Source organism: Caenorhabditis remanei, chromosome X (genome assembly GCF_010183535.1).
Source record: "Caenorhabditis remanei strain PX506 chromosome X, whole genome shotgun sequence".
In the NCBI taxonomy this organism is placed as follows: domain Eukaryota; kingdom Metazoa; phylum Nematoda; class Chromadorea; order Rhabditida; family Rhabditidae; genus Caenorhabditis; species Caenorhabditis remanei.
In genome coordinates, this window is record NC_071333.1 from 2,185,521 (window position 1) to 2,209,990 (window position 24,470).

A 24,470-nucleotide genomic window follows, 5' to 3' on the forward strand; every position below is an offset into this window, starting at 1 on the left:
GTGTCCCGACAGGGTGGTAGAGTGCTGTGAAGTGACGCGGTTGTGCGTTGCGTGTTTGCTTGTTTTGCGGGGGGTTTTATTGATTCTATTGCCTGTTTAGAGGGGTCCTGTTCTTTATTAAGACTGATTTTTGACATTCAGCAGTGACTTGTCTTGATAATTCTCTACTTTTCTCTTCATACCTTTTTGTTATTTTTGAGTTTATTTCCCTCCTTATGTTCTCAATTTGACGTATGATTTTTTAATTCTTTTCAATCAACGTTTCCAATCAACTTCTGTTTTCAGGTAATCTGGCCATAACAACCGTACAGCATGGCACGTGTGTATCTCCTCGACTCAGCCATAAGTGCAGTTTCCTGGCTGCCAGAATGAGACATTCATGAAGTGTGCTGTCAGCGCCAAAAACGGAAATTTTGCAATTGGAACAATGACTCCTGACAAAAACTACACACCTGTATACATATTCGACATCCGCAAGCTGTCTACTCCAGAGTTTCGTGTCGTGAGTTTTTTCACGTATTCAAAACATTCACTCTAATTTTACACTTTTTAGCCTGCAAGATCTTCTCGTCTCACAGCGATGAACTTCTCTAGCCAAGGAATTTTGCACATTGGCTACTTGGACGGAGGAATTGCTATTGCAAAGCCAGATAAATGCGTGAAACAATGGAAAATAAACAACTGGAACCACACAGAAATAAAGTTGATTGTATCGACTAAGGACAATAAGCCCATCGTACATCAGGAAAGCAGCATCACCTTGTTCAAAGGAGTCACGAGCCTGGACTCAGAGTTCGTTCCGAAACGAAGTGCCACGTGAGTCATCTAGGAATGAATTCACAATTGCAACCTGCTTTTTCCAGACTGTTTTATGATTCAAAAAGATATTGGTATGGATGTCTTTTTGAAGGTAAATTGGATGAATCCCCATTCATTGCGATTCGTGGGCCAAGAGACAGAAACTCGTCAAAGGTATCTAGTTTGTTAACTTTAATATCCAACATAGTAACGTTTCAGATACAGTTTGTCCGACATTCCAAAAACTTCAAGGACGAGGCAGCCATATACGAAAATGGTCTTGCCACTTCCGTTATTTTCGAGACCTGGAAGAACAAAGTGAAGAACAAAAACGGATGTAGTGTCTATAAATATATTTCATATTATTATATTATTATATTAATATATTTTATAACATGTATAGAACAAAAATAAATATATAAATATATACAAACTCTTTTTTTAAATAAAATTTATAAAAATGAAATATATGAACTAGGAAAATAAAAAATAAGTAAAAATAATGTTCATTTAATTTTATATATTTTATTTTATTTCATATTCAAAGGAGCTAAACTTAAAATTTTTCTATCAAATCGTAGAAGCCCAATTTTTTCATTGTTGTTTATAGATGTTTGTTATAGTTTTTTTTCGAAGTTTCAAAAAATTGCATCAAAAGTTATCGTGTTATTTGCAAAAATCCAATTTTTAAATGAACAAATAAAACACCGTTCATAGCGAGATGACTCGAGCTTTTTTATTCAAAATTGGGTAAAATTTTTCAAAAGCAACAGCTCAGAAACAGAATTGAACACAAAGTTCTGCAAAATGAATGGTTTATTGATTAAAAATAGGTAATGGTTAAGGTAGAATAAAGTTCGTAAATAAAATGTGGGGGAAGAAAAAGGGAGGAAAGCTGAGAGGGGCGGGAACTCGTCTCCAAAAATGGGACTAGTCCCATAGCCGCCTTAATGCTAGGGGAAACAAAACTGGCGAGATGAGAAATCGGAGAACATTGAAAAAATAGAAAAGTAGAAAAGACTTCGTCGCCAAAATGGGACCGGTCATTGTCTCCTTATTCAGCAAAGCACGTGAAAATGGCGAAATTGGATGATGGAGAACATTAAAAATAAATTGGAAGAGAGGAAATTGGGAAGTTGGGAGGGGATAAGGGGGAAGCACGAATTGCATAACTCTGAAAGGGGCGGGACCTTGTCGCCAAAACAGGGACCGGTCCCATAGCCTCCTTATTTCTTGAAGAAAGAAATACATAGCAAGATAAAAAGACGGTGAATATTAAGGTGAATAAAGAAAGATCTCGAGTCGAGATGGAGTTACGTTTCATTACCACGAATGTTTTGCCAAACTATCTCATAAGAAAAGTTAGCTTCTCAATGCAAAATGAGCATTTTCAAGAATCACAAAATTAACTTTTATAATTTTTCAAACTTTTTTTGTTGTTCGTGTATCTCAAACTATGTATACAATATTGCTCATGCTGGAACTTTTGAAAATTTTAGAAAAATTTTAAGGATTATATCATTTTTGAAATAATAAGAAACTACACAAATGTTTTTCTGAACGAAAATACTTTCGTATTCGCTCGTACAATACAAAAAAGTTATAAAAAAATGACGAAAACAATAATTGTTCGAGTCATGTAAATGCTCATTTTTTGTTTAATCTTTGGTCAATAACTTTTTTTAAAAGATCGTTCAGCAAAAACAAAGTACATATTTAAAACCAGCGCAAAATTTGTGTCCTATTGATTTATAATTCGGCCTGTAACTCTATCTCGTCTCGGTATTTTCCCTAGTTAGTTTTCTCAAAGGATGAAAAATAGCGAGAGAGAATAGTAAAGAATAGGGAAGTGGTGGAAGCTTATTTGAAGAAAATTATATAAATACTCGATTGTGCATCTCATGATCTGCTTTATGGTGCTGACCCCCCCTCGTTCAAGGATTCCCTTATGATCCTGTCGAAAAATTGAAGTACTTCTTTTTCATATCTGAAAATCGATTGTTCGGTTCTTGTTGTTTTTTTTTCCCTCCAATAATTTATCAATTCTGATATTTATGAAAACAACTTACTTTTCATACACCGTGTGTTTGGAAAGTTTCTTTTCCGAACAATCGCTCATCTCGCAGAGAAAATGAAGCTCGCCATTTTCCTTTTTGACGGATTTTATTTTCTTGAAAGCCACATTTCCAGAACGTCGGGGGACTGGAGAGGTCGCAGTTTCAGTTGTTGCAAGTGGGCGTTTCACCGATTTTCTCGGCAATTCTGGTTTCTATAATTTTTTAAAGTTTAAAATAATTGGCAAAATTTGAATTCTTACTGGAGCTCCACTATTATCCTCCTCATATTTTTGCACAAGTTTCGGGCAGTTCAAATTTCTAATTGGCTCCCATGTATTCGCCGATAAAGAGTATCCCTGGAAATAAATATTCATTGTTTTTTTTTCAAAAATAATTTTTAGCATTAGAAAATTCTAAACTTTTAAGACACATTCTCTGTGAAACTCAAGCACCAAGCTGTTAGCCACTGTACAGAAAAAAGTCAAACCGGTTTTTGTGGGTTGGTATCATGCATAGCGGGTACCTAGACAACTAATAACACAATGGTCCATGTTTCATTTGGCTCCGCCCCCTACCGTCTAAAATAGCCCATATGAAGAGTAAAAATTCTTTAAAAAATCTGAAAGTTTTTTCAATTAAATTTTGACGGAAACAAATAAAAAACGTTATTTTATGCATTTTTGGTGTTTTGACCATATTTTTAGCGCCTCATTTTAACCGAGAAAAAGTGTCATTTTTGTAAAATTTTCGGGTTTTTTTCAAACTTTTGCTTATATCTCAAAAAAACATTATTTGTTTAGATGAGATCTTTTCAGATTCGGAATTCACATTAAATTTGGAGTAATATAGGTAGTGTCTAGTCAAAAATCTCGGGGCACGTATTTTCGCTAAAGAGCAAAATATGCGATTTTTTGAAAAAATTCAACGTATCCCTACTCATGAAGCAAAAATTCAATGTCACCAAATCGTCTGAGATTTTGTCAGAAAACTACACTATATGCGATCTATTCGTTCCCAGAGTTTCAGCTCACACGGTTTGATCTCCGCCTCTCGGAGTTGTAGGATTTTTTTCGGTTGTAACATTGAAAACTGACACACGGATTTTCAAAAAAGCTGCGGATTGAAAAGTATGAGCTGAAACTCTGGGAACGAATAGATCACATATAGTGTAGTTTTCTGACAAACTCTCAGACGATTTGGTGACATTGAATTTTGCTTCATGAGTAGGGATACGTTGAACTTTTTCAAAAAATCGCCTATTTTGCTCTGTAGCAAAAATACGTGCCCCGAGATTTTTGACTAGACGCTGCCTATATTACTCCAAATTTAATGTAGATTCCGAATCTGAAAAGATCTCATCTAAACAAATAATGTTTTTTGGAGTTATAAGCAAAAGTTTGAAAAAACCCGAAAATTTTACAAAAATGACACTTTTTCTCAGTTAAAATGAGGAGCTAAAAATATGGTCAAAAGACAAAAAATGCATAAAATAACGTTTTTTATTTGTTTCCGTCCAAATTTAATTGAAAAAACTTTCAGAGTTTTTTAAAGAATTTTTAGCCTTCATATGGGCTATTTTAGACGGTAGGGGGCGGAGTCAAATGAAATATGGACCATTGTGTTATTAGTTGTCTAGGTACACACTATGCATAAAACCGACCCATAAAAACCGGTTTGACTTTTTTCTGTACATCGCCATGGTCGAGTTTCACAGAGAGTGTGTCTTAAAATACTTACCTCCCACTTAATTAAATACTCCGTTCCTTTGTCTCCGGCTCTCTTTCCAACTATTTTCTCTACGTTGTAGTCGTTTCTCGCAGACTGAATTCAATCGTTTTATTAGTTTTAATCAATTAAAAATGTTAACTTACGGCTTTGTTTGGAGCTTTTTCTTTCGTTTTCGCCTCTTTTTCAAATTTAGCCACGAGTCTGGGGCAGTTGATGTGTGAGATGGGCTCCCAGGTGTTGGAGGAAGGTGCCCAGCCCTGGAAATCAATATTCACTTTGTTTTTGCATTAAAAAAACTTGTTGAACATTAAAAAGTTGCAAAATTTTAAAATACTTACTTCCCACTTTACTAAGTACTCTACGCCGTAGGTTCCGGATCGTTTCGCGAGGATTTTCTCGACCACATACTGAATTTAACCATTTAATTTACTTCAGTCAATACAACTATTAACTTACTTCATTTTTCGATGCTTTGGTTGGAGCCATTTTAGAAATTGGTGAACTGAAAAAAAGGAAGTAGAACACGAAAAAAGTAGAAAAAACGAAGAAGCTAAGAAACGAAGAAACCAAGAGAGGGAAAGAAAAAAGAGGCGAATAAGTGTTTGTGTCACTGCCATCGTTTTTTTGACCTAACGCACACACCCTCTCTTTTTTTGAGGCAGACAAAAAGAGAGCGAGAGAGATAGAGAGTGTGAGAGAGAATAGAGTGAGAGAGGAGTGACCTCCGCTCGGAGAATTATTTGCTGTGTGTGCGAAGAAAAAGAAAATGAATGAGGGGGGAGTCTCTTGACCTCGTCTAGGTGGACAGATGTCATTTAAAAAAAGGGACCTCACGGAACAAATAGAACGTGATGATGAATTAGGGATTTCTTTGAGTACGTTCGAAAAAATATTCGTTTTAAAAATAGAGTACACCACAATCACAGACTTGTGATAATTAATATATGTACTGAGCATAATTTTCAGTACTGCAAAACAGATATTAAAAATTTCAAATTCGAAAACTTGCTCATTGACATTTCTCAATTTTTCGAATGAAAACGTTTTGTTAAAATTTTATATTATCTGGCGCACCTTTGACGCATTTTACAATAAAGTTCAATGCTGACTGAGGCACCTATGACGCGTTTAGAAAAAGTTACCTATCAATCGGATACAGAAAATCAATAACAATTTTGAGATAGGCTAACAATTCAGACATTTTATGAAACACCAGACGGGAAAAGACCGGATAAAAATATCGTCTGCACTGGGCAGAGATGGAGGGAATAATGAAGAGAATGGAGGGTTGGAAATGTGGATAAAGAGAAATTAGTACGTATTTTGTTTGAATGACCTAGTTGGTGAACACCGTATGGTGCACCCCTGTCGTCCTCATAGGTGTGCAACGGCTGAGATAAATGATTCCATCTGTCACTCTCTGGGAAATTAGTGACGTCATCGCTACATTTTGTATTTGCAACAGTTTTTCAAAAAAAATTCCAAAAAAATCTGCTGTTTGCTTCGATTCAATCTTTTGAGTTTCAATACTTCTTATATAAAATATTAAGCCCAGTGTTCAAATATTCTGAAATACGTCATGAACAATCAAAAAATTTGGCGAAATAATTTATTGTTAAAATTGATAGAAAAGAGTAAAATAGACATAAAAATAGAAAATCCCACTGGGGGATCTAGTTCGAATGTTCTGAAAAAACCAAGAACAATAAAACAATTTCGCAAAACCATTATTTTGGATAGTTGGTAAAAATGAATTTACACCAAATTGAAAATAAGAATTATCATTTTTTCGACTTCTTGTAAGAAGGCGAAAAATCAAAAAAAAAATTTACCAAAAAAATTTTTTGATCGAAATGAGGTATAAACAAATATTTGAATGAAATCATATCTCAATTAGGTTGTTCTCGCCTTCTTACTGTCAACGGGATTAACTTCGCTTCCTTCTCTCTTCTGTTCTCTTGTCGATACAACTTTGAGAATGATTTGTTGCTCTTTGTCGTCTTCGAACACACAAAAACTGACTGCTGCATCAGCAATTGGAATAATAAAAAGGGGAGATGTACGAGTCCAATTGTAGCTGAAAATTAGAGCAATGTACTATTGACCTGGTTGTTTATACTAACTTTTTGTTCTTGTATTTATTGAGTGTTTCCTTCAATTCAGGCAACTTAGACATTTCTTCGTCTTCTTCATAATCGAGAAACTTGAACGTAGTTTCTAATTTTTTTCCATTTTTCTCCCATCTTCTCAATAAGTTCAAAATATCCAGAACTGGAACTACATCAGAGAGAAAGGTCACATGTTTGCATGGGGTCTTTTCATCTATGAGTTGGAGCATTCCATCAAATCCCTCTTGTACTTCAAGTTTCTCAAGTGATTGTAAAGCTAGATGGTTCAGATGAGCAGGCTCAGTGAGTTTGGCTCGCAGATATTTCAGAGGAAAACCTCTGGGATCTAATAGTGAAAGGTACTCTTCAAAATGATTCCCGTAAGTTTCAATTCCTTTGGTCGATACTTTGAAGTCGTCAGGTAGAGATAGTTTCAAGAATGGGTTGCGAAAAATGACAGACGCTGAGTAAAAATTTGACCTTCCCCCCAAATATAAATGTTTCATCTTCCGAGTTTTTTCTTCCGTCGTTAACTCCAACGGGATCGAACGGATCCAACTTTTTCTATGGTATAATTCTCCTCTCAATCTAAACTCTATTTCACCAGTTGCAATAAATGATACTACCATGTCATTTAGCCATAAACTGTCGGATTCAATGAACAAAGTCTCAACCCGAATAGGTATCGATTTTTCATATGGTTGCAAAGAAGCACTTCGAGCAGTGATGTGAAAACTGGAAAACAGTCATGGTTGGTGTGATTTTGAAAGCGGGATATAACTAACCGTTTGATTGGATCCAGAAACTCGAGAATAACTTTTTTTTTCAGGATAAGATAGTGATTCGGTCATTTTGTCCGAAAAAGGATTTGAGAGGAGAGAAAAGGATGCCTGCTCTGAACAGAGCGTAAAGGAGTAATGAAGAGAGTGGAGGGTTGGCAGTGTGGACAAACAGCGATTAGCACGTATTCTGTTTGAGTGGCCTTGTTGGAGAACAGCAGTATGGCGAACCCAAACAAGTATTCCGCCGGGAAAAACATATATTATCCACCATCCACAGTAGATCAGCGCTTGCTTTAATTAATAAACGGCTTAAATGTAGGTCTACAATTCCCCATCTATCTATTGGCTCAGACCTCATTACTTCAGATTCCTCCAAAGCGTCCATATTTGCTGCCGAATTCCTCTCTAACTACAACACTAGCCCCCACACTCCACCTTCCTCGGTTCCCAATAACCCCTCTTCTTCCGCCCACCCGCAGTCTTCCAGAGACACTTTCTCCCCTTGAGTAATTAAGCAAGTCATCTCCAAAATCCCTCCAAAATGTGGGTTCTCCCTTCACCTAGCCAATTACTTTATAATCAAAAACTGCGCCACCAGCCTTGCCCTACCTCTCTCCATTATTTATTCTGAATCCCTCGAGTCCTCTGTTGTCCCCAGCGCTTGGAAACATGGGACTATTATCCCAGTTTTCAAAAAAGGAAGCCCCTCATCCCCGCAAAACTATCGCCCCATCACGCTCACCGATCCATTCGCCCGCATTTTTGAAAGAATTCTTTGCCGTCAAATTAGAACGGACCTAGGTCACCGATTCTCCATCCACCAGCACGGATTTCTTGCTCGCCGTTCCTGCCCTAGTTCTCTGGTCTACTCCACCGCAAACTATAAAAGAATCCTGAAAACTCACCATTCTCTAGACGTTGTCTTCTTTGACTTTAGGAAAGCATTTGATAAGGTAGATCACATTATTTTGATCAAAAAACTTGCTAACTTTGGTCTGCCAAACCTTTACATCTCCTGGGTAGAAGCTTTCCTCAATGAACGCACCTTCTGAGTAATGGTTAACGGATCCCTAGACAATAAAATCTCTCCTATTCCCTCGGGTGTTCCGCAAGGAACTGTATCAGGTCCCTTTTTATTCCTAATCTACATTAACGACCTACTCCTGAAACTCCCACCAAACATTCATTTTGCCGCTTTTGCTGATGATATTAAACTGTATTCCCACGACCCAGTTCTCCTCCAACACGGTATAAACCTAGTATCCAATTGGGCCTCCGCCAACGCTCTCCCGCTAGCCCACACCAAAACCTCTCTTCTTAGGCTAGGTCCCGAAAACTCTCGTCACCCATTTCATGTAAACTCCATCCCCATCTCCGAATCTACAGTAGTACGGGATCTGGGTCTATTAACCGACTCAGATCTCAAATTCGACCTTCACATTTCCAAATTATCCTCTTTAGCTTTACTCCGTTGTAATCAACTGCTGAAAGCCTTCAAGTCTAGATCTATATCACTCTACAGGCATCTTTTCAACACCTATGTTCTTCCCTTGCTTGAATATTGCTCTGTTGTTTACTCTCCTACACCTTCTAGCATTCTATCTCAAAAACTTGAAAAACCACTCAGATTATTCACTAGAAAAGTTCTACAACGATGCAACATCCCTTATTCTTCTTACCTCGACCGTCTCGAAATTCTCGATATTTACTCAGCCCGCCATCGCAGACTTAAATCACAATTAATCTTACTTTATAAATTTATATGCGGCGCAGCGTATTTTCCAAATATCCAATCGTTTGTCAGACTGTCCAATTCGGCTAGACGACCCATGACTTTAATTTGTGTTAGGCCTGACGTTAATGACTTCTTCTCTACTACTATTCCCATATGGAATTCTATCCTATGTAATACCCATGACTTCCTCCCCCCCCCCCCCGGTAAATTTGTCTCCCTGCTCAATAATTCAATTAATAGACTATGATCTCCCCCCTGTGAATTTGCTTTTCACCTTGCCCCCTCTCCCCCTTTTCGGTTATTTCATCCATTTCATTCATATCTTCTCTCCTCATGTCAATTAATTCTCGTTCCCCATTTTTCCCCATTCTTTCGGACTTAATATCTTGCTTTCTCTTTATTTCGCCCTCCTACCAGGTCTATAGCCTCGTGAGGGGCATGATCTGGTCTCCTGTTTAATATTCATGATTTATATTCTAGTCAATAAATAAATTAAATTAAAAAACAGTTTTCCAAGAAAAATGCCAAAAAGTTGCCAGAGTACCGAATTTCTGGAAAATAGAAATTATTAAGCGTAGTTCCATTATAGAGATTGAGCAACTTTACCGAAGTGAAATTTCTTGAAAATTCTCGCTGACCAAACTTTCCGTTGGTTTTTTTTCAGTATTCTGCTATTTCTGGCGCTATTTTCGATAGTTTTTAGTGTTTTCTATCAATATTTGCAGTATTCTATCAAATTTATTGAAGAAATACAACAAAAATTATAGAAAATACCGTTAAAATTAACAAAAATCAACGATTCCAAAGTCGATTTTCTAGGCCACGGCCACCACCTTTCTTTATCTCAATGACCAAACTTTCCGGCGCTCGCTCTCAGCGGGTTGTGGACCGAATTTTAAAATTCTTGAACTATGAAAATGAACGAAAAAACGCAAAAAACGATTTCTGGCCATTGGAAAAAAAGAACTGTGAAATCGCCCCCGTTCTCCCTCCGTTTCAAAAAAACACCGACATTGAAACTGCTTCCTTTCCCATAGCATATCTGGGAAACAGTCGCAATTCCCATGTGTTTCCCACATAAAAGCATGTGGTGTTTAGAATGAAACTGTCCATTTTGTCTCAAATAATGTGGTCGACCACATCTGTCGTCTTTATATTTGCCATATTTGGCGCCACTGCTTCTTTGGCGAATGGTTACCGTTATCAGAAACCGAGCGCCAACACAGTCGTCACAAGTTTTCAAAAAAAGTTTTTGGATACATTCATAGCGGGAGATCAGGAAGCTCTGTCGGAAATGTTCATGGATGCTTATTTTGCTCATAATTGTGAAGGACTCATCAAGAAAGGTAAGACAAAGATAAAATTGAATTTCAACTAAAGGAAATGTGTAATTTTCAGATGAGGCTGTTAGAGAAATGATGAAAGCACGCGAGAAGTATGCGGAAACCGAAGAAAAACTGAAATTTCCAATTGGAGACACCCATGATAACGGTAATTTCATAATATTTCTCCATAAGTCGCCAGTTAGTAAACGTTTGACGGCATGGGCGTTGGACAGAAAAACCATGCAACTTCAGTCTTCAGTCGAGCTATGTGGAATTTATTAATTTTTTTGAAGAGATTTCCGGATATGCAAATAAAAGTTGAGTATTCTAAAAAGGTTTGTTGGAACATACATCAAAACCAATAGGACCATTGTCGTGCTATACCTCTGTTATGTGACTTCGAAAACAATGTATAGCTAAAACACAGGAAACATCTGTTGGTTACTAATTTCTTTTGAGATTCGCGGGGAGAGAGTGAGTAGGAAGTGTGTACTTTTCATAACGTGAAATTGATGCAAGAGCACTCGGAAAAAACATAGGTATATTTTTTTTTGATTTTTGATCACTGTACTGCTTTTCTTGAAAGCCATCTTCTCAAACGAAAGCCAAATAGAAAAATATATTCTTGATTTAAATAAACATTTATTCATCACCTGGAAGATGAACGTAATAAATGGCTACACTTATTCAACTAATACTGAGCAAGTTGAATTTAAGAGAAAATGGAGAATATTAAGAATCTCAAAAGTAGATCAAATAATTAGAGATGACTGAAACCTACTTCAAATTAATTTACTTGATTGATGGTTTAGACATACAGAAACAGTGACTGGAGGTCGGGTGAGGTTTTTCACGAGACTAAAATTGATAAAGAAAAAATTTATGCTGAAAATTCATAAATTCTGAGTTTTCTTTTTGGACCATAAAGGTTCTTTTGGTAGAAATATTCTACAGCCAAAATTTGAAATAAATCTGTCGCAAACTCGCTGAGATATTTTTAAAAATCTGAAAAAATATTACGAAATTTCCAGTCATGATTATTTATGCTGAAAATTCATGAATTCTGAATTTTCTTTTTGGACCATAAGGGTTTTTTAGTGGAAATATTCTATAGCCAAAATTTGAAATAAATCTGTCGCAAACTCGCTGAGATATTTACAAAAATCTGAAAAAAATATTACGATCCGGGGAAGAGAGAAATCTGGAAAATAAAAATATCAGGAAAAAGAAGTGTTTGCTGGGCACGCCAGTGCCATGTCCATATGTTTGTCCAGATGTCTGCACTCAACGGAGAAAAATAAAATCCCGGAAATAAGAAATTTGAAAATACGGGATGTTCAGTTTTTTCAATAATACATGTTTATTACAGGTGTTTAATGTAAAATAAAAATTTAACAATTTAACAAAATGAGTATATTTATAAATATAACAATTAATTAAAAATTAAAATCGCAATACCCATTTGCTTGAGATCGTCATCCAAGTAGATGACGCCATTGCCATAATCGGGCTGAAAATGAAGAAAAATAAAGAAATCGCTATGATAAAACTGAAAACCCCCGTAAAACTGAATTTTGAGTCAAAAATGTTCCAAAACTTTTTGCGCTGGACGAGATTTTCAGTTTTTGTGTTTCTAGGCCACGCAAAATTCCACCACCCGCCTGCGCATTGTTTTTCCAGATGGATAATCTGTTACCTCTTAAAACAAGAAAAAATTCAAGAATTATAGCAAAATGGACGGGGAAGTACTCTCCGTGGCCGTGAAACACAAAAAAAAATACTTCGGCCAAGGCAATGACCAATCACAACCAGTATACTGTTTTTGTAGTTGACAATATCTTGGTAAGAAGCATTCCCTAGAATTTTATAAGCCTTATAACTTTCCAGGGAGGACTGGTACAAAGAATTGGTCAACAATAGAAATATAGCTCTTCAATTTGAGTTTCCAATTAATGTGACTTACAATGAATTCCATAATTTCCTCAGAGGCCATTGGCGGTGTATCCTTTCCGTGCTGAAAATTCAGAAAATCAGTTTTTAAAAAAAAATTCTTGATTATTTAAAAACTGTCGTATTGATCCCAGTATTTTGTCGGCAAAAAAAAATAAAAAATTTAGGTCCTGTCACGAAAACTACAGTAACCTATCACTACAGTAGACTTACTAATCAGCGATTTCGTCAGTGGGGGTCTTGTGCCAAAAAATACAACAATACTTACGACTACTATAGTTTCACTTATGAAAGGCAAGGTTAGTGGAATCTTGTTACAATAGCTACAGCAACCAAATTCTACAATTCACAGTAGCCTAACGAATCAGTGACTTGGTTTCCAAAGTTTTTTCACGATAGTAACAGCAACCAAAAGAGCTACAGTAAGTTATCACATTTACAAAAAATCGTATAATAGGGACAATCAATTTTTTCATAAAATCTTCATTAAAATTGCCCCTAAACAGGAAAATTCAAGAAAATTCATTACCTTCACAGAAGTTTCTTCATTGGTGGACTCGTCTTGATATTCCCTATTGTGATTATTGTAGTTACTGTGGCAAAAAATTATTGTAGCTATCGTGACAAGACCCAGCGTACCTAATCCTTGCTTTCCAAGACTATTTGCGTTTTTGGGTTACTGTAAATATCTGGGTTACTGTAACTTAAGTAACAAGAACTAAATAAGCCAGCCAGTTAGTAAGAATACTGTAGTTTTATGGGTTACTGTAGTTATTGTGACAAGACATAGCCAAAGTTCACAACTTTTTGGCCGGTACTGTAACTCCCCAAGGACCGCCTGTGCAAAAATGGTCAACTACAATAGCGAAGCTTTAGGTGTGATCTACAATATATTATGACTAGTGGACCACTAAGAATACCGTGAACCTTATAACTTACCGTCAGGGTTCCTACATCCTCTTGGTTTTGGGCTGGAAGTGGTGTGGAGTTCTGAAAAAACAATTGTATTTTAATTGATTTGAACTATTATAACTTACCAGCGCCATCCAGAGACAGGCGAGAAGACCAAGCCGGACCGAACGGGCCGGGCGGAGCGGGCCTGAATAAGATAAATCTGGGTTTGGCATAGTCCTCCTTATTTTAAGACATTTATGACTATTGTCACTAATAGCGACTCACTATTTTACATCATAATGAACCAAACTCACCTTAACAGTCCATTCGCCGCCAAAATTCGTAGTATCGATAAAAAAATAGTTAGAATTCAAAAAAAATCAAGTTTATGTTGTCGAAGCTTATTCAGTAAAGCCTCTAAAAGGTCCCATAATAATTGGAGAAGACAAGGGAACGTCTTCTCCAATTTTTGTGAGAATGAAGGGAAATGAGAAAATGAGGAAAGAGGGATTAGGAGGCGGAGCAAAGAAACGGGACTCACATATCTTATCTGCTTAATTTCTCTTCTTTTTTTACAATGTCTAGTTTGTGCATCATTTGGCGCAAATATACGCAGTAATATTTTGCAATTGTTCTAAGGAAATACGAGTGTCACCTGACTCTTTCTCGTTCTCCTCGGGTTCTATCTCTCAAGTGAGAAGATTAATTACAATCGGTTCCGCTAGTTGTAAACAGCCATGGGTTGCTCGACGCGTTTCCTCTTACACATACACACGAGGGGGGGGGGGGGAAGAGTTTCCTCAAGTCTCTCTTTTTTATACCTGCAAAGAAACTATTGCAATCATACATGAATGTTGCCGTAAACAGACAGAAATATTGAAAATACAGAGCAGACACTCATTAGCATTTTATACGAATAATATCGTCGTGAAAAATAAAATATTTCCGATACGGTATCAATTATAAAAAACTGCGGGAATAAAAACATTTTTTCAAGTTTTAAAAAGTGCAACTCGTTATGGAAAACTTTTGAAAAAAGAGTGGGGGAAAAGAAACAAAATTGACTATACACTATCTTTCTAAACTTTTGGTACTTTTCAAGAGCGTGTCACGGTGTCAAGAATAAATTCACAGTATCAATGCTTATAGTGAATGTTGACAGAACTTAGAGATCCACTTTTGTAGTTGACAAATTTTTTCTACAAACCCTCCCGTTAAAAATACGGATCAGCAGAGTGAAACGATCTTTATATTTTCAATTTCACAGTTGTACTGTTTGAAATGTTGCTAACTTTCCAGAGGGAATTTGTTCAAAAAATTTATTAACAATACTGATACTGTTGGCCTGTTGGCACACTGTCAAGCTCTCAGCAATGTCAGTTCTTTATAAAAAAACATGCGGAAGTCAGGTCGGCCGGTTTCTGCACAATATATCGAGAACGGGCAATTATTAATTAGCAGAATGAAGTACATTTGGAACGTATAGGAAAACAGTACAGTATGATACTTGTTTCAAACGCGGTAGGAAAAAATACAAAGCAAAGACTGAGTCAATTTTATTGTAATAAATGCAACACAGTGCTGACTAAATATTTGAAGTTTTTAGACAATAAGAAATGTTACGGGAATAATGCATTTTAATACAAAACGGAATATACATAAGTATAGCAAAAAAAATCGACTGACTTGAATTTTGAACAGTGTAGCTGAAAATGGTACCAGGATTAGTTACATAAAAGTTTGCTCCACAAATTTGGGAAAAAAAGCTAACTAGCAGTAAGCAGCACAAAATCTAAGCGAGTACTGTATGAAAGGCAAGATATTAATCGAATTCAGGTTTGCACCGACAAGTGCACACAAAAATTAGATATTTCTTTACAGTAATCATCTCCTTGCAAAGTATTTTAGCATGTTCGTTGATAGTATTATTCATTTCCGTCATCTTTTTCTTCACCGATTCCTCGTTGCTCTTCTCACACATGTCACCAAACTTCGCCATGAAATTGGCCCGCTCCCTTCCACTAACAGGATCCTCGGGATGATTTTGGCGCCAATGAGTTACAAATAGAGCTTCTTTTTGTTGAAGAATTTCCTCTTTCTGAATTTCGAGAAGAGAGACATAATGAGGTATGATTTTTGATTTCAAGTAATTTCCCGCGTTTCTCTGAAAACAAAAATGGAATTTTCAAGTTGGAACTGTTGAACTCACTCGGAACGTCTCTCCTTCAACTGTATGTATGTAAATGTTTTCATCGAGTTTGCTAGTCTCACAAACCAAACATGGAGTAACTTGTAAGAGATAGTTTGCCACAAGTTGAATTTTGTATTCATTGAGTATACGGTTCCTTTCTTGAGCCAACACGTCATCAATTTCTTGTGATGAAAAACGGATAGTGAAGATGGCTTTGTGGGTCTAAAAAATAATAGGTCAGTTTTACGCACATACTTTGTACGAGCTGCAAAAGAAATATCTGATTTAAATTTTGAATGCAACTCTTTTTTTTATGGACCAATTCTGGGGCAGCAAAAAATAGTTTTTTGTTTATTTTTTGCTATTCAGAAAGTAGCAAAAAAAGCAAAAAACTCCTCGTTTGGAGGTATTTTTGCTTGACCTTTTCTAGGCCAGCCCGCGATTTTCTAGGCCATTCGCTGCAAGACCTGTGCTTGGTGTAGATTTACGGGAGATTTTTTTGGGATTTTTTCAGCAAAGTTCGGAAAAAAAATTATTAAACGATTACAAAGCATGAAATAAATCAATAAAATTAAGAATTCAGTTCAAAAGTAGCGATAAAGTACATCGATGCTAAAAAAATCACAAAAAATTCTCCCGCAAATCTACATATGGACTAAATATCCGCGGGCTGGCCTAGAAAGGTCAAGCAAAAAATACCTCCAAACCAGGAGTTTTTGCTTTTTTTGCTACTTTCTGAATAGCAAAAAATAAGCAAAAAACAATTTTTTGCTACCCCAGAATAGGTCCATTAGGATTGGGACCACGGCTCTGCAAAAGAAAGTTTCCGAAACATTTTTCGAAAAACCTTTTTTTCGAAAGCTTAGTACCGAAAAACCGAAAAACTTTTTTTCGAAAACTTCGAACCGAAAAAAATTGAAAAACTTTTTTTCGACAAATTTTTATCAAAAAAACCGAAAAATTTGGAAAAAAACAATTCCAGAAAACTGTCTGAAAAATGTGTTTTTCGGTGGCAAAAATCTTGCATTTGTATGAAAACTGTAAGTATTTCAAAGAAAGACATATTGAAACCTGTTTTTGAGTACAAAATTAGAAAAAATTCAGCAAATCAAATTCCGGCAAAAATTAAAAAATCACCATTTCTGTTACTTAATTTTTGAAAACTTCAGAAGAAATTTCCAAATTTTTTTGCACGCTTTTTCCAAAAATTATTCAAAACTTTTTCGTCCGAAAAAACATTTCGCGCAGCGCTGATTGGGGCTGAGATTAGCAAAGTAAGAACCAGTCAAATACTTTATTCTTGTAGTTGACCAGGTTTTGGTGTATGATTGCTGCTCAAGTTCCAAAAACACTCACCTCAATAGTACTTTTGCCTGTTGCACGAGCACATTGTTCAATATGATCCTCAATCAAATAGTTACGACGTTTGTGATGACAGAATGGGCATTCGCGGTCTATTTAACAAAAAGTTAGATAAGCCACAACTGTTTTTCAACTCACTATCCACCGAATTGATGCATTCTTGTCTATGTTTCAGTTGAACCACTGGACTTTTATAGTCACAGATCAAGCAGTGAAAGGTGAACTCTTTTGGCTCGAGCGTGTTTCCGTTGGCATCAATTGCAGTGGATTGTTGAGAGTTGTTGTTTGAAAAGTTGAGATAAAGATTTCTGGTTGGACTATCCGAATTTTTTGCAGCCAAACTCTTTGTTTGAAACAGCTTGAAAACCGCACTCATGGGTAGAATCGACGTTATTGAAATGATGTCTGAAAAATAATAATAATGAATTATGCAAAAAAAAACATTGTTCTGAGAAGTTTCAATATCTGATTTCAAACTGATTCAATTTACTTTTAAACAGACCGAAAATATTTGAAAGGAAAAAAGCCAAAAAAACCTTAATTTGGTAAGAAAGCACCAAAATTAAATGAAGAGCTATTGAGAAAAAGTGTGAAAAGTGAGAGAAAAAAGGAAGACAAGGAAGAAAAAAGAGGGAAAACATATCGGTTCAAATTTTTCATTTTTCGGTGGCTCTGGATGCACCATTCCTCATTTTTTCGATTTCGTTTTGGGTCCCAAGACAGAAAAAAAAGACAAATGAGGATTCGAGACAGGTGACATGATTGACAAGTTATTTTTGCAAGAAATTCTCTCATTAATCAGATCCCCACTAGATTCAAACATCAAAAATCGGGTGAGACCTCAAATAGCAGTTATTGTTATTACAGTGTATCACAGATTTTTAAAACAATGAAGCTACCGACCTACAGAAGCGTGGTATAATATACACAATTTTGGTTTTTTAGTGCAACATGTCCTACTTTGAGAGTGTGTCATGGGGTAAAAGATTTTCATAGTTGTCAAGAATTGGCGCGAAAGTCAAATTTTCAAATTTTTGGAATTTTTTCGCGAAAAAGTCAAATTTTCGACTGTCATTCAGAATTAGAAGAAATTCTGAAAAATAGTCAAAAATGGTCACATTTCCGATGAAAAATTTAAAAGCTTTCGAAAAAAAATTGGAAAAAAAGGATCATTTTTTGAAGCCAGGCCAACCTTGAAAATTTTCTACCAGCTCTGCCCGGCCCGGCCCGGGACTTATTTGAAAACTATGCAGATTTTCCTACGAAATACACATTCTTGAAATTGTTCAGATCGAAGGTAGAGCTACAGCATTAATCTTTGAAGCACTTGAATAGAAAAGTTGTCAACTACAGAAATGAAGTCGTAAGCCTGTTGACCAATATCTCTGAAAAAAGGTTGTGATTGTTGTCTTTTTTCAGTAAATGTCAGCCAATTTGGCGAATTTTCTGGATACCGCACAAAAAACCGTTTACAGCTTCCTGCACGACACAACTTGAGTGAACCTTCAGTGAATTTTTCCCGTTTTTCACTATTATTCCAATATTTGGCTTATTATCTATTCTCGGTTTCACCTTTTCCGGCTTCTTTGGGGAAAAACGAATTTCAAAAAATTGAGTATTGGTTTCAAACATGCAATTTTACAAATATTTTCAAATGTAATTCGTTTCTCTTAATTTTAATTGCAGTGATTATTTTTCAATACTGATTTTTTCAGTATCAATTGTTGATCAAAATTTAAATTTTTGTTCAAATAAATAATTCACCCAGTGTCTGTCTGTGAATTTTTATCATCTATGTGAAATTTTCACCAGGAAACAATTAAGCCACTGATAACTCGGTCAGTTCTGAATAATAATGAGAAGTATATGAATTTTTCAAAAATTCATTCAAGCTGCACTATTTTAAGCATGCAATTTGTCCTATTTGGAGCAAAAACTTCACAAAATTTGTTTTGAAATCACCAGCGCTACCAAAATTTGTGGTCATCTCTTCTCTTCTCTATTCTTCCCTTCTCTTCCTCTTTCAGTTTCCTCCTCCCTTCTCTATTTCTTCGGTGCGGCGACTCTTCGTGCCGTCGATAGCTCAGTTGGTAGAGCGGAGGACTGTAGAGTCAGTGGGTATCCTTAGGTCGCTGGTTCGAATCCGGCTCGACGGATTTCTTTTTTTCTTGTTCGACTAATTTTAAAAACATCATGACTGAGTGAGGATGGGGGCGGGGTCATTCATTGAATTGGTACATAAAAACCGGAAATTGATTCTATACGAACATTTATTTCGTAAACAAAATTTTTTTAAACTATCATCATATTGGGCAAGATTGTCTCTATCAAGGTAAAAGATAACTTCTCCATATCCTGTCGCCTTGGGGATCGGAATCAACTGGGTCTCTGGCTGGGGCGGCATCTTCTTGGCCAGCTGAAATAACGGAAAATGAGAAAATAATTATCTGTGCATTTTTATTACAACTGCGCCCAACAGCAAACGAAATTTCTCGTGCCGACACAGATTTTCACAGTTTTTATTCTATTTTAGCTGTTTTCCATGATAATTTACAAAAAACAGCGGACATAGGTCTAAAACTGTGAAAATCTGTATCGGCGCGAGAAAAAACTCTGCGTCTCTCTCGCCGATACTCTCTCGTTGGCGGTGGGGCGCAGTTGCAAGAGGTTTGGAATGCTATTAGTTTAGAAAGGAAGTTTTCGACATACATATTTATTCAGCGCCTCATTCATCTCTTCCAGAATATCCACCTTCTCCTTCTTTATACCAGTCGAATTCTGGCTCCATTTCCTTGTCGAGATCCAGCGACTCGAGACATTTGTGCAGGTCATTGGCAATAATATAGGTGCCAAATGCTAGTCGAGGATCTGGAAAAAGAAATTTATAAATTGAAACCGAAATTATTGGGAAACTCACTCTTCAAATTCATGAGCAAAACTTCATCGGCGTATTTCCACATTACATTGTAGAAGCAGCGGAACATGTTGCTCCGAACAATCACGTCGAGTTCCACACTTGTTTTTTCCATTTCAGTGAACCTGGAATTGGATTTAGAAAAAACGAAAATTCCAGATAATCATGGCTAGGAACAAATTGGGTCTCATCCCAAGTATGCACCTTTAAATTGGGGGGATACTGATCATCTTCAAATCCATACTGATCATCTTAAAATCCATACTGATCTATATCTGATTTCAATCCTCCATTCTTGTTGTCTCGTTTAGCAGAATCCGGATAACAGCCATGTGGATATTCTTTGAAAGGACCAATTGTATATTCCATGTCATCAATCTAAAATGAGTACTCCTTTGGCTCAAAACAATCAATTGTCAGAGGGACTGTTTTGTGGAACGAAGGATTCCCAGAGTCAATATTTCCTTGAACTTCTTGAAAATCTAGTTGTGAGGAAAACTTACACTTTGAGATCAATTGTTTTCCAATCGGACTAATAGAAAATCCATAACAGCAATAAAAAAATAATTCAATTAAAATCAGAATACATAGGGCGACCAGCCATACAGTAGGCAGTCTAGAGTGAAGGAATAATGATTTCTCGTTGGTTCTTTTATACCGTTTTTGCGCGCGAACGACCCTGCGTATTGAGTGCCCACTCCGGTTCGCCCCGCCCACCGCCCGCATTCGGATCGATAAAATTCCTATCTTAATGTTTGGACCGTAGCAATGAAGCGGAAAATTGAAGAAGGAGAAGAATAGAGAGAAAACATGTTGTAAAGTGAAAACAAACAATATGAAAAGCAAGGGCATATAAAATAACTTCTAAAAAAAATTAACAAAAAATCAAACAAAAAGCATCAACTCAATATATTTCCTGGCACATGCAAAAGTTATATCGATGGTTTCGGAAAAAGCTTTCATAATATTTTCTCAAAAGAACAGAGATACACTACTTTTTGGAACTTTCCAATTTCTCAGCAACCGCAACAGCCTTATACAGTATCAAAATATTTTGTGAACTATGAAGTGATAAATTTAAACTTATGAGATTCTCTTTGATTGTTTTTCGACCTAAGTTACCAGAATAATATTCTGAAAGCATGCGTCAGCAAACAAGGTATTCGAAAACATAAAACACAGCATCTTTGTTTTTTTTTTTTCATTTTTCAATGCTCTCAATTTTCAAATCTGAATAGTTTTGTATTAATATCCCCCGCATGAAATTAATGTACAAGATTAGTGGTGATCGGAGACCATTTTTGAAAAGTACTAGACAAAGGTCATAAATTCCTGTCGACGTACTCTTTGTTTAACCTCGGAAAGCGGTAACCTGTTTGATGTTTGAATGGTAGACAGATAGAGAGAGAGAAATTTAGTTTGGAGCAGGCTGGTTCGGAAAAAAAGTCGGAAAAAGTCGGAAAAAAACTCGTGTAACTCTGCGCACTCAATTTCTCAGAATCAGTCGCTTATCTACAATTTGTAGATATTAACGAGTTGAACACTTTCACACTTTATTTACCGTTTTCAGTCGCGTTTATAAGAAGTTATAAAACTTTTTTGCGACTTTTTTTCGGAAAAAATTCGGAAAAAAAATTTCGGAAAAAACCGCCATAACTCAAGGGACACTTTTTTGATTCAGACAAAGTGTGGGTAAAAATCAATAACTCAGTGATGTACACCCAAAAGTAACACTCTTGAAATTTGAATGTCATTCCCGACTATACATTCCATCAAAAGCAAAACTTAATTTTTGTAGTTGACTATTTTTTTGTACGACCACTCTCTAGCAAATTACAGATTCGGCCAATTTATTTTTTCTTTTTGAATTAAAGGAGGTGAGAACTCAAAAAAAATGTTGGCTCAAAATTCGGTAATTGCTTGCTCTGTGGGACCCGAACACATGACCGAATGGGTGCAAAACCGCAACCGGCTGAGCTACACGCTCGAGAACGCAGCCGCCCACTCGGGGCTGTGATAAATGTGGGCGCTTCTCAATCACAATTTCGATCACAATTTTTTTGCGTTCTCACCTCCTTTAACATATTTGAGTGCAAAGTAGTGCGATCCTGGACAAGTGTTCTTCAAATTGACAGTAACTTGCTTCTCATTGAGTTTTCCATTCCGGTCGTTTTCCCATCCACGATTTTATTATAAAACATCATCGTTGCTCATGTTGCCCATTTTGTCTCCCAATTTGGATATCTCCTCAATATTAATTATTTTCAATTTTCTTCCAGCACCAACATGTTCACTGTTAATAAATCTATAACATGTTTCCTGTTCTTTTTTCCTTGTTCAATTTTTCCCGGCATTTTCTTTCTAACATGGCTAGTCTATCTAATATGGTAAAATGTTAAGTTTAACCTTCATTAGTGTTGCTCATTCTTATTCATTCTTTGTATAGAAATAATAAAATGACTAACACTACATTTGATTGCTTCATTTTTATTGTAGTCGTTCGATATCATCATCACATTTAATGATGGGAAATCTGACGGATTACTCATCAATTCATCAATTCCAATGTGACATTCACACTCATTTTCTGTCAAGAAAGACTACCTGTCATGAAAATGTGTTAATGAATAAAATATGGTGGAGGTAATGTGGTAAAATGTGGTGATTGACTACAATAAAAATAAACCAATTGAACGTACTGTTAATAAAATATAAAAGCAAACTGGACTATGTTAGTTACTAGATGGGACTTAAATTCGCTCGGGACAGATTAAAAAAGATGCATATTTAGTTAAAGCATTTCAGATATTGTAATCGAGAAAAGGTGAAAGAAATTATGATTTATACAGATGAGATATATTGGACGACGGGGAAAAGGAGGTTAGCTTGAGGTAGACATCAAGATTAGGAAAATAGGAGGCGCTAGTTATGAAGTTATATAAAAGGAGTAGTTGCGCTATGAGCCTATGGGGGGCGCACACCGGCTAACTGCCATTTCACGGCTAACTCCCGAAATTTGTTACTAACTCCTATATACCTGCCGACTTTGTGCCAAAAATTACCTGAGTTTTAAATTCTGCCATCTTCCTCTTTAGTGAGCAAGATGACAAATTTCCTGCGGGAAAAATTTCGAAAAACGTTTGCATTTACAAAACGCTGCGATGACGTCACTTTTTTTCCCAGAGAGTGACAGATGGTATGGATTATCTCCGTCGTTTTACACCTATGACGACTACAAGGGTGTATCATACTGGTCATCACCATACGGTGTTCCCCAATTAGGCCATTCAAACAGAATACGTGCAAATCGCCCTCTAACCACATTGCCAACCTTTCATTCTCTTCATTATTCTCTCCCTCTCTGCTCAGTGCAGACTATATTCTTATCCTGTTTTCTCCCATCAAGTTTTTCATAAAATGTCTCAACCGTTAACTTATCCTGCTCTAAAAATTGTTCTAGAATATCTGGAACTGATGAAAAGGTCAGTTTTTCTTTAAATTCAAGATCTGATAAATCATCATTAATATTTAGATTTCACATAACAAAACGCAGTTCTTCTCTAAAAAGAATCGAAAAATTAGTACCCATTAGGGTTAAGGAGCTGTCAATATCTGAAACTTATCTGTTTTTAAACGACGAGCAAATATCAATCGATACAGCACCTGAAATGGACTTCTATTTAGCAGGAAGACAGAATTATGTCTGTGACAAAGTTACTCTTGGTGGACCGTTCACAGATATCACTCTTCCTCCAGATTTCAAGATATTAACCAAAGAGCTAATTTCTCAGATGAGATACTTTGTAACGTACTTACCAGTAATAGATCCAAGAAGTTTTCCATTGAGAAAACTTTTCACTCAAATCGAAGAACCTGCACACTTTGACCATCCCATTCTACGATCAGTTGACGAACTCGAAATAGAAGATGGATACGATGGAATGCTTCCGTTCATTGATGAAAATATCACGAGTAAAACGGTGGTTTTTTCTTCTTGTGATGTTCCACATGATGATGTTTTGAAATTGATAAGAAACTGGGAGAAGAACGGTAAAGAGTTGGGAACAACGTACAAATTCGACGACTACAAAGCTGGTTCTCAAATGTCTACAATGTGTCAATTGAAGAAAAAGCTCAGTGAATTCAAAAACAAACGGTTAGTGTTATTACCACAAGTCAAAAAGTCATCAAGTAAATTTTCAGATACAATGGAACCACAGAATCTCCATTTCTAATCATCCCAATCGATAACACAACTTCCTGTATTAATGTATACAGTACCGGACAAACTGAAGAATTTGAAACCATACTCAAAGTGGAACATGCGAAACAAAAAAGACAAAAAAAACAAAGAAGTGAAGATGCGCCTGTTACTTGCAAGAAGGCAAAAAGATGAGATTCTTCGTGAAACGGGAGGCAGAAGAAAAAGAAGCCCTTACTTGTGTGTATTTGTATTTGTATATGTAACAGTATTTGTGTGCAACATTTGCTGTGGCAGCAATCGTTGTATAGGTCGTTGATTCCCAAAAGATAATTTCTGAACAATCCTTCTTGTTTTTCCTCATTTATTTCTTATACTCTCTCTATTCACCTTACTCCAATAAATCTGTTGTTTTACTGCTACTA

At 36.2% G+C, this 24,470-nt stretch overlaps 8 protein-coding genes across 8 annotated transcripts; 3 read left to right on the plus strand and 5 right to left on the minus strand.

Moving 5' to 3' along the window:
* Nucleotides 1–427: 427 nt before the first annotated feature.
* GCK72_022443 (uncharacterized protein) lies at nt 428–1,212 on the plus strand (the record flags this gene model as incomplete). Its single annotated transcript, XM_003096647.2, has 4 exons — nt 428–502; nt 554–816; nt 864–972; nt 1,018–1,212. The coding sequence occupies 4 exons, from the start codon at nt 428–430 to the stop codon at nt 1,210–1,212; spliced, it is 642 nt and encodes a 213-aa protein (XP_003096695.2).
* A 1,651-nt stretch (nt 1,213–2,863) lies between these two features.
* On the minus strand, nt 2,864–5,069 carry GCK72_022444 (uncharacterized protein; the record flags this gene model as incomplete). The annotated part of the gene is made up of 6 exons (XM_053734830.1): nt 2,864–3,067; nt 3,116–3,211; nt 4,593–4,676; nt 4,727–4,840; nt 4,922–4,990; nt 5,040–5,069. The coding sequence occupies 6 exons, from the start codon at nt 5,067–5,069 to the stop codon at nt 2,864–2,866; spliced, it is 597 nt and encodes a 198-aa protein (XP_053578396.1).
* Nucleotides 5,070–6,476: 1,407 nt separating this feature from the next.
* On the minus strand, nt 6,477–6,759 carry GCK72_022445 (uncharacterized protein; the record flags this gene model as incomplete). Its single annotated transcript, XM_053734831.1, has 2 exons — nt 6,477–6,660; nt 6,707–6,759. 2 exons carry the CDS (start codon nt 6,757–6,759, stop codon nt 6,477–6,479), a joined length of 237 nt encoding a protein of 78 aa, XP_053578397.1.
* Nucleotides 6,760–10,334: 3,575 nt separating this feature from the next.
* On the plus strand, nt 10,335–10,815 carry GCK72_022446 (uncharacterized protein; the record flags this gene model as incomplete). Its single annotated transcript, XM_003096669.2, has 2 exons — nt 10,335–10,554; nt 10,607–10,815. 2 exons carry the CDS (start codon nt 10,335–10,337, stop codon nt 10,813–10,815), a joined length of 429 nt encoding a protein of 142 aa, XP_003096717.2.
* Nucleotides 10,816–11,965: 1,150 nt separating this feature from the next.
* GCK72_022447 (uncharacterized protein) lies at nt 11,966–13,610 on the minus strand (the record flags this gene model as incomplete). Its single annotated transcript, XM_003096645.2, has 4 exons — nt 11,966–12,043; nt 12,497–12,547; nt 13,423–13,473; nt 13,521–13,610. 4 exons carry the CDS (start codon nt 13,608–13,610, stop codon nt 11,966–11,968), a joined length of 270 nt encoding a protein of 89 aa, XP_003096693.2.
* Nucleotides 13,611–15,199: 1,589 nt separating this feature from the next.
* Nucleotides 15,200–17,306, minus strand: GCK72_022448 (uncharacterized protein; the record flags this gene model as incomplete). The annotated part of the gene is made up of 4 exons (XM_003096659.2): nt 15,200–15,541; nt 15,587–15,790; nt 16,925–17,022; nt 17,069–17,306. 4 exons carry the CDS (start codon nt 17,304–17,306, stop codon nt 15,200–15,202), a joined length of 882 nt encoding a protein of 293 aa, XP_003096707.2.
* Nucleotides 17,307–19,655: 2,349 nt separating this feature from the next.
* GCK72_022449 (uncharacterized protein) lies at nt 19,656–20,213 on the minus strand (the record flags this gene model as incomplete). The annotated part of the gene is made up of 3 exons (XM_003096662.2): nt 19,656–19,798; nt 19,848–19,969; nt 20,110–20,213. The coding sequence occupies 3 exons, from the start codon at nt 20,211–20,213 to the stop codon at nt 19,656–19,658; spliced, it is 369 nt and encodes a 122-aa protein (XP_003096710.2).
* Nucleotides 20,214–23,512: 3,299 nt separating this feature from the next.
* Nucleotides 23,513–24,240, plus strand: GCK72_022450 (uncharacterized protein; the record flags this gene model as incomplete). Its single annotated transcript, XM_003096686.2, has 2 exons — nt 23,513–24,000; nt 24,048–24,240. The coding sequence occupies 2 exons, from the start codon at nt 23,513–23,515 to the stop codon at nt 24,238–24,240; spliced, it is 681 nt and encodes a 226-aa protein (XP_003096734.2).
* Nucleotides 24,241–24,470: the final 230 nt, after the last annotated feature.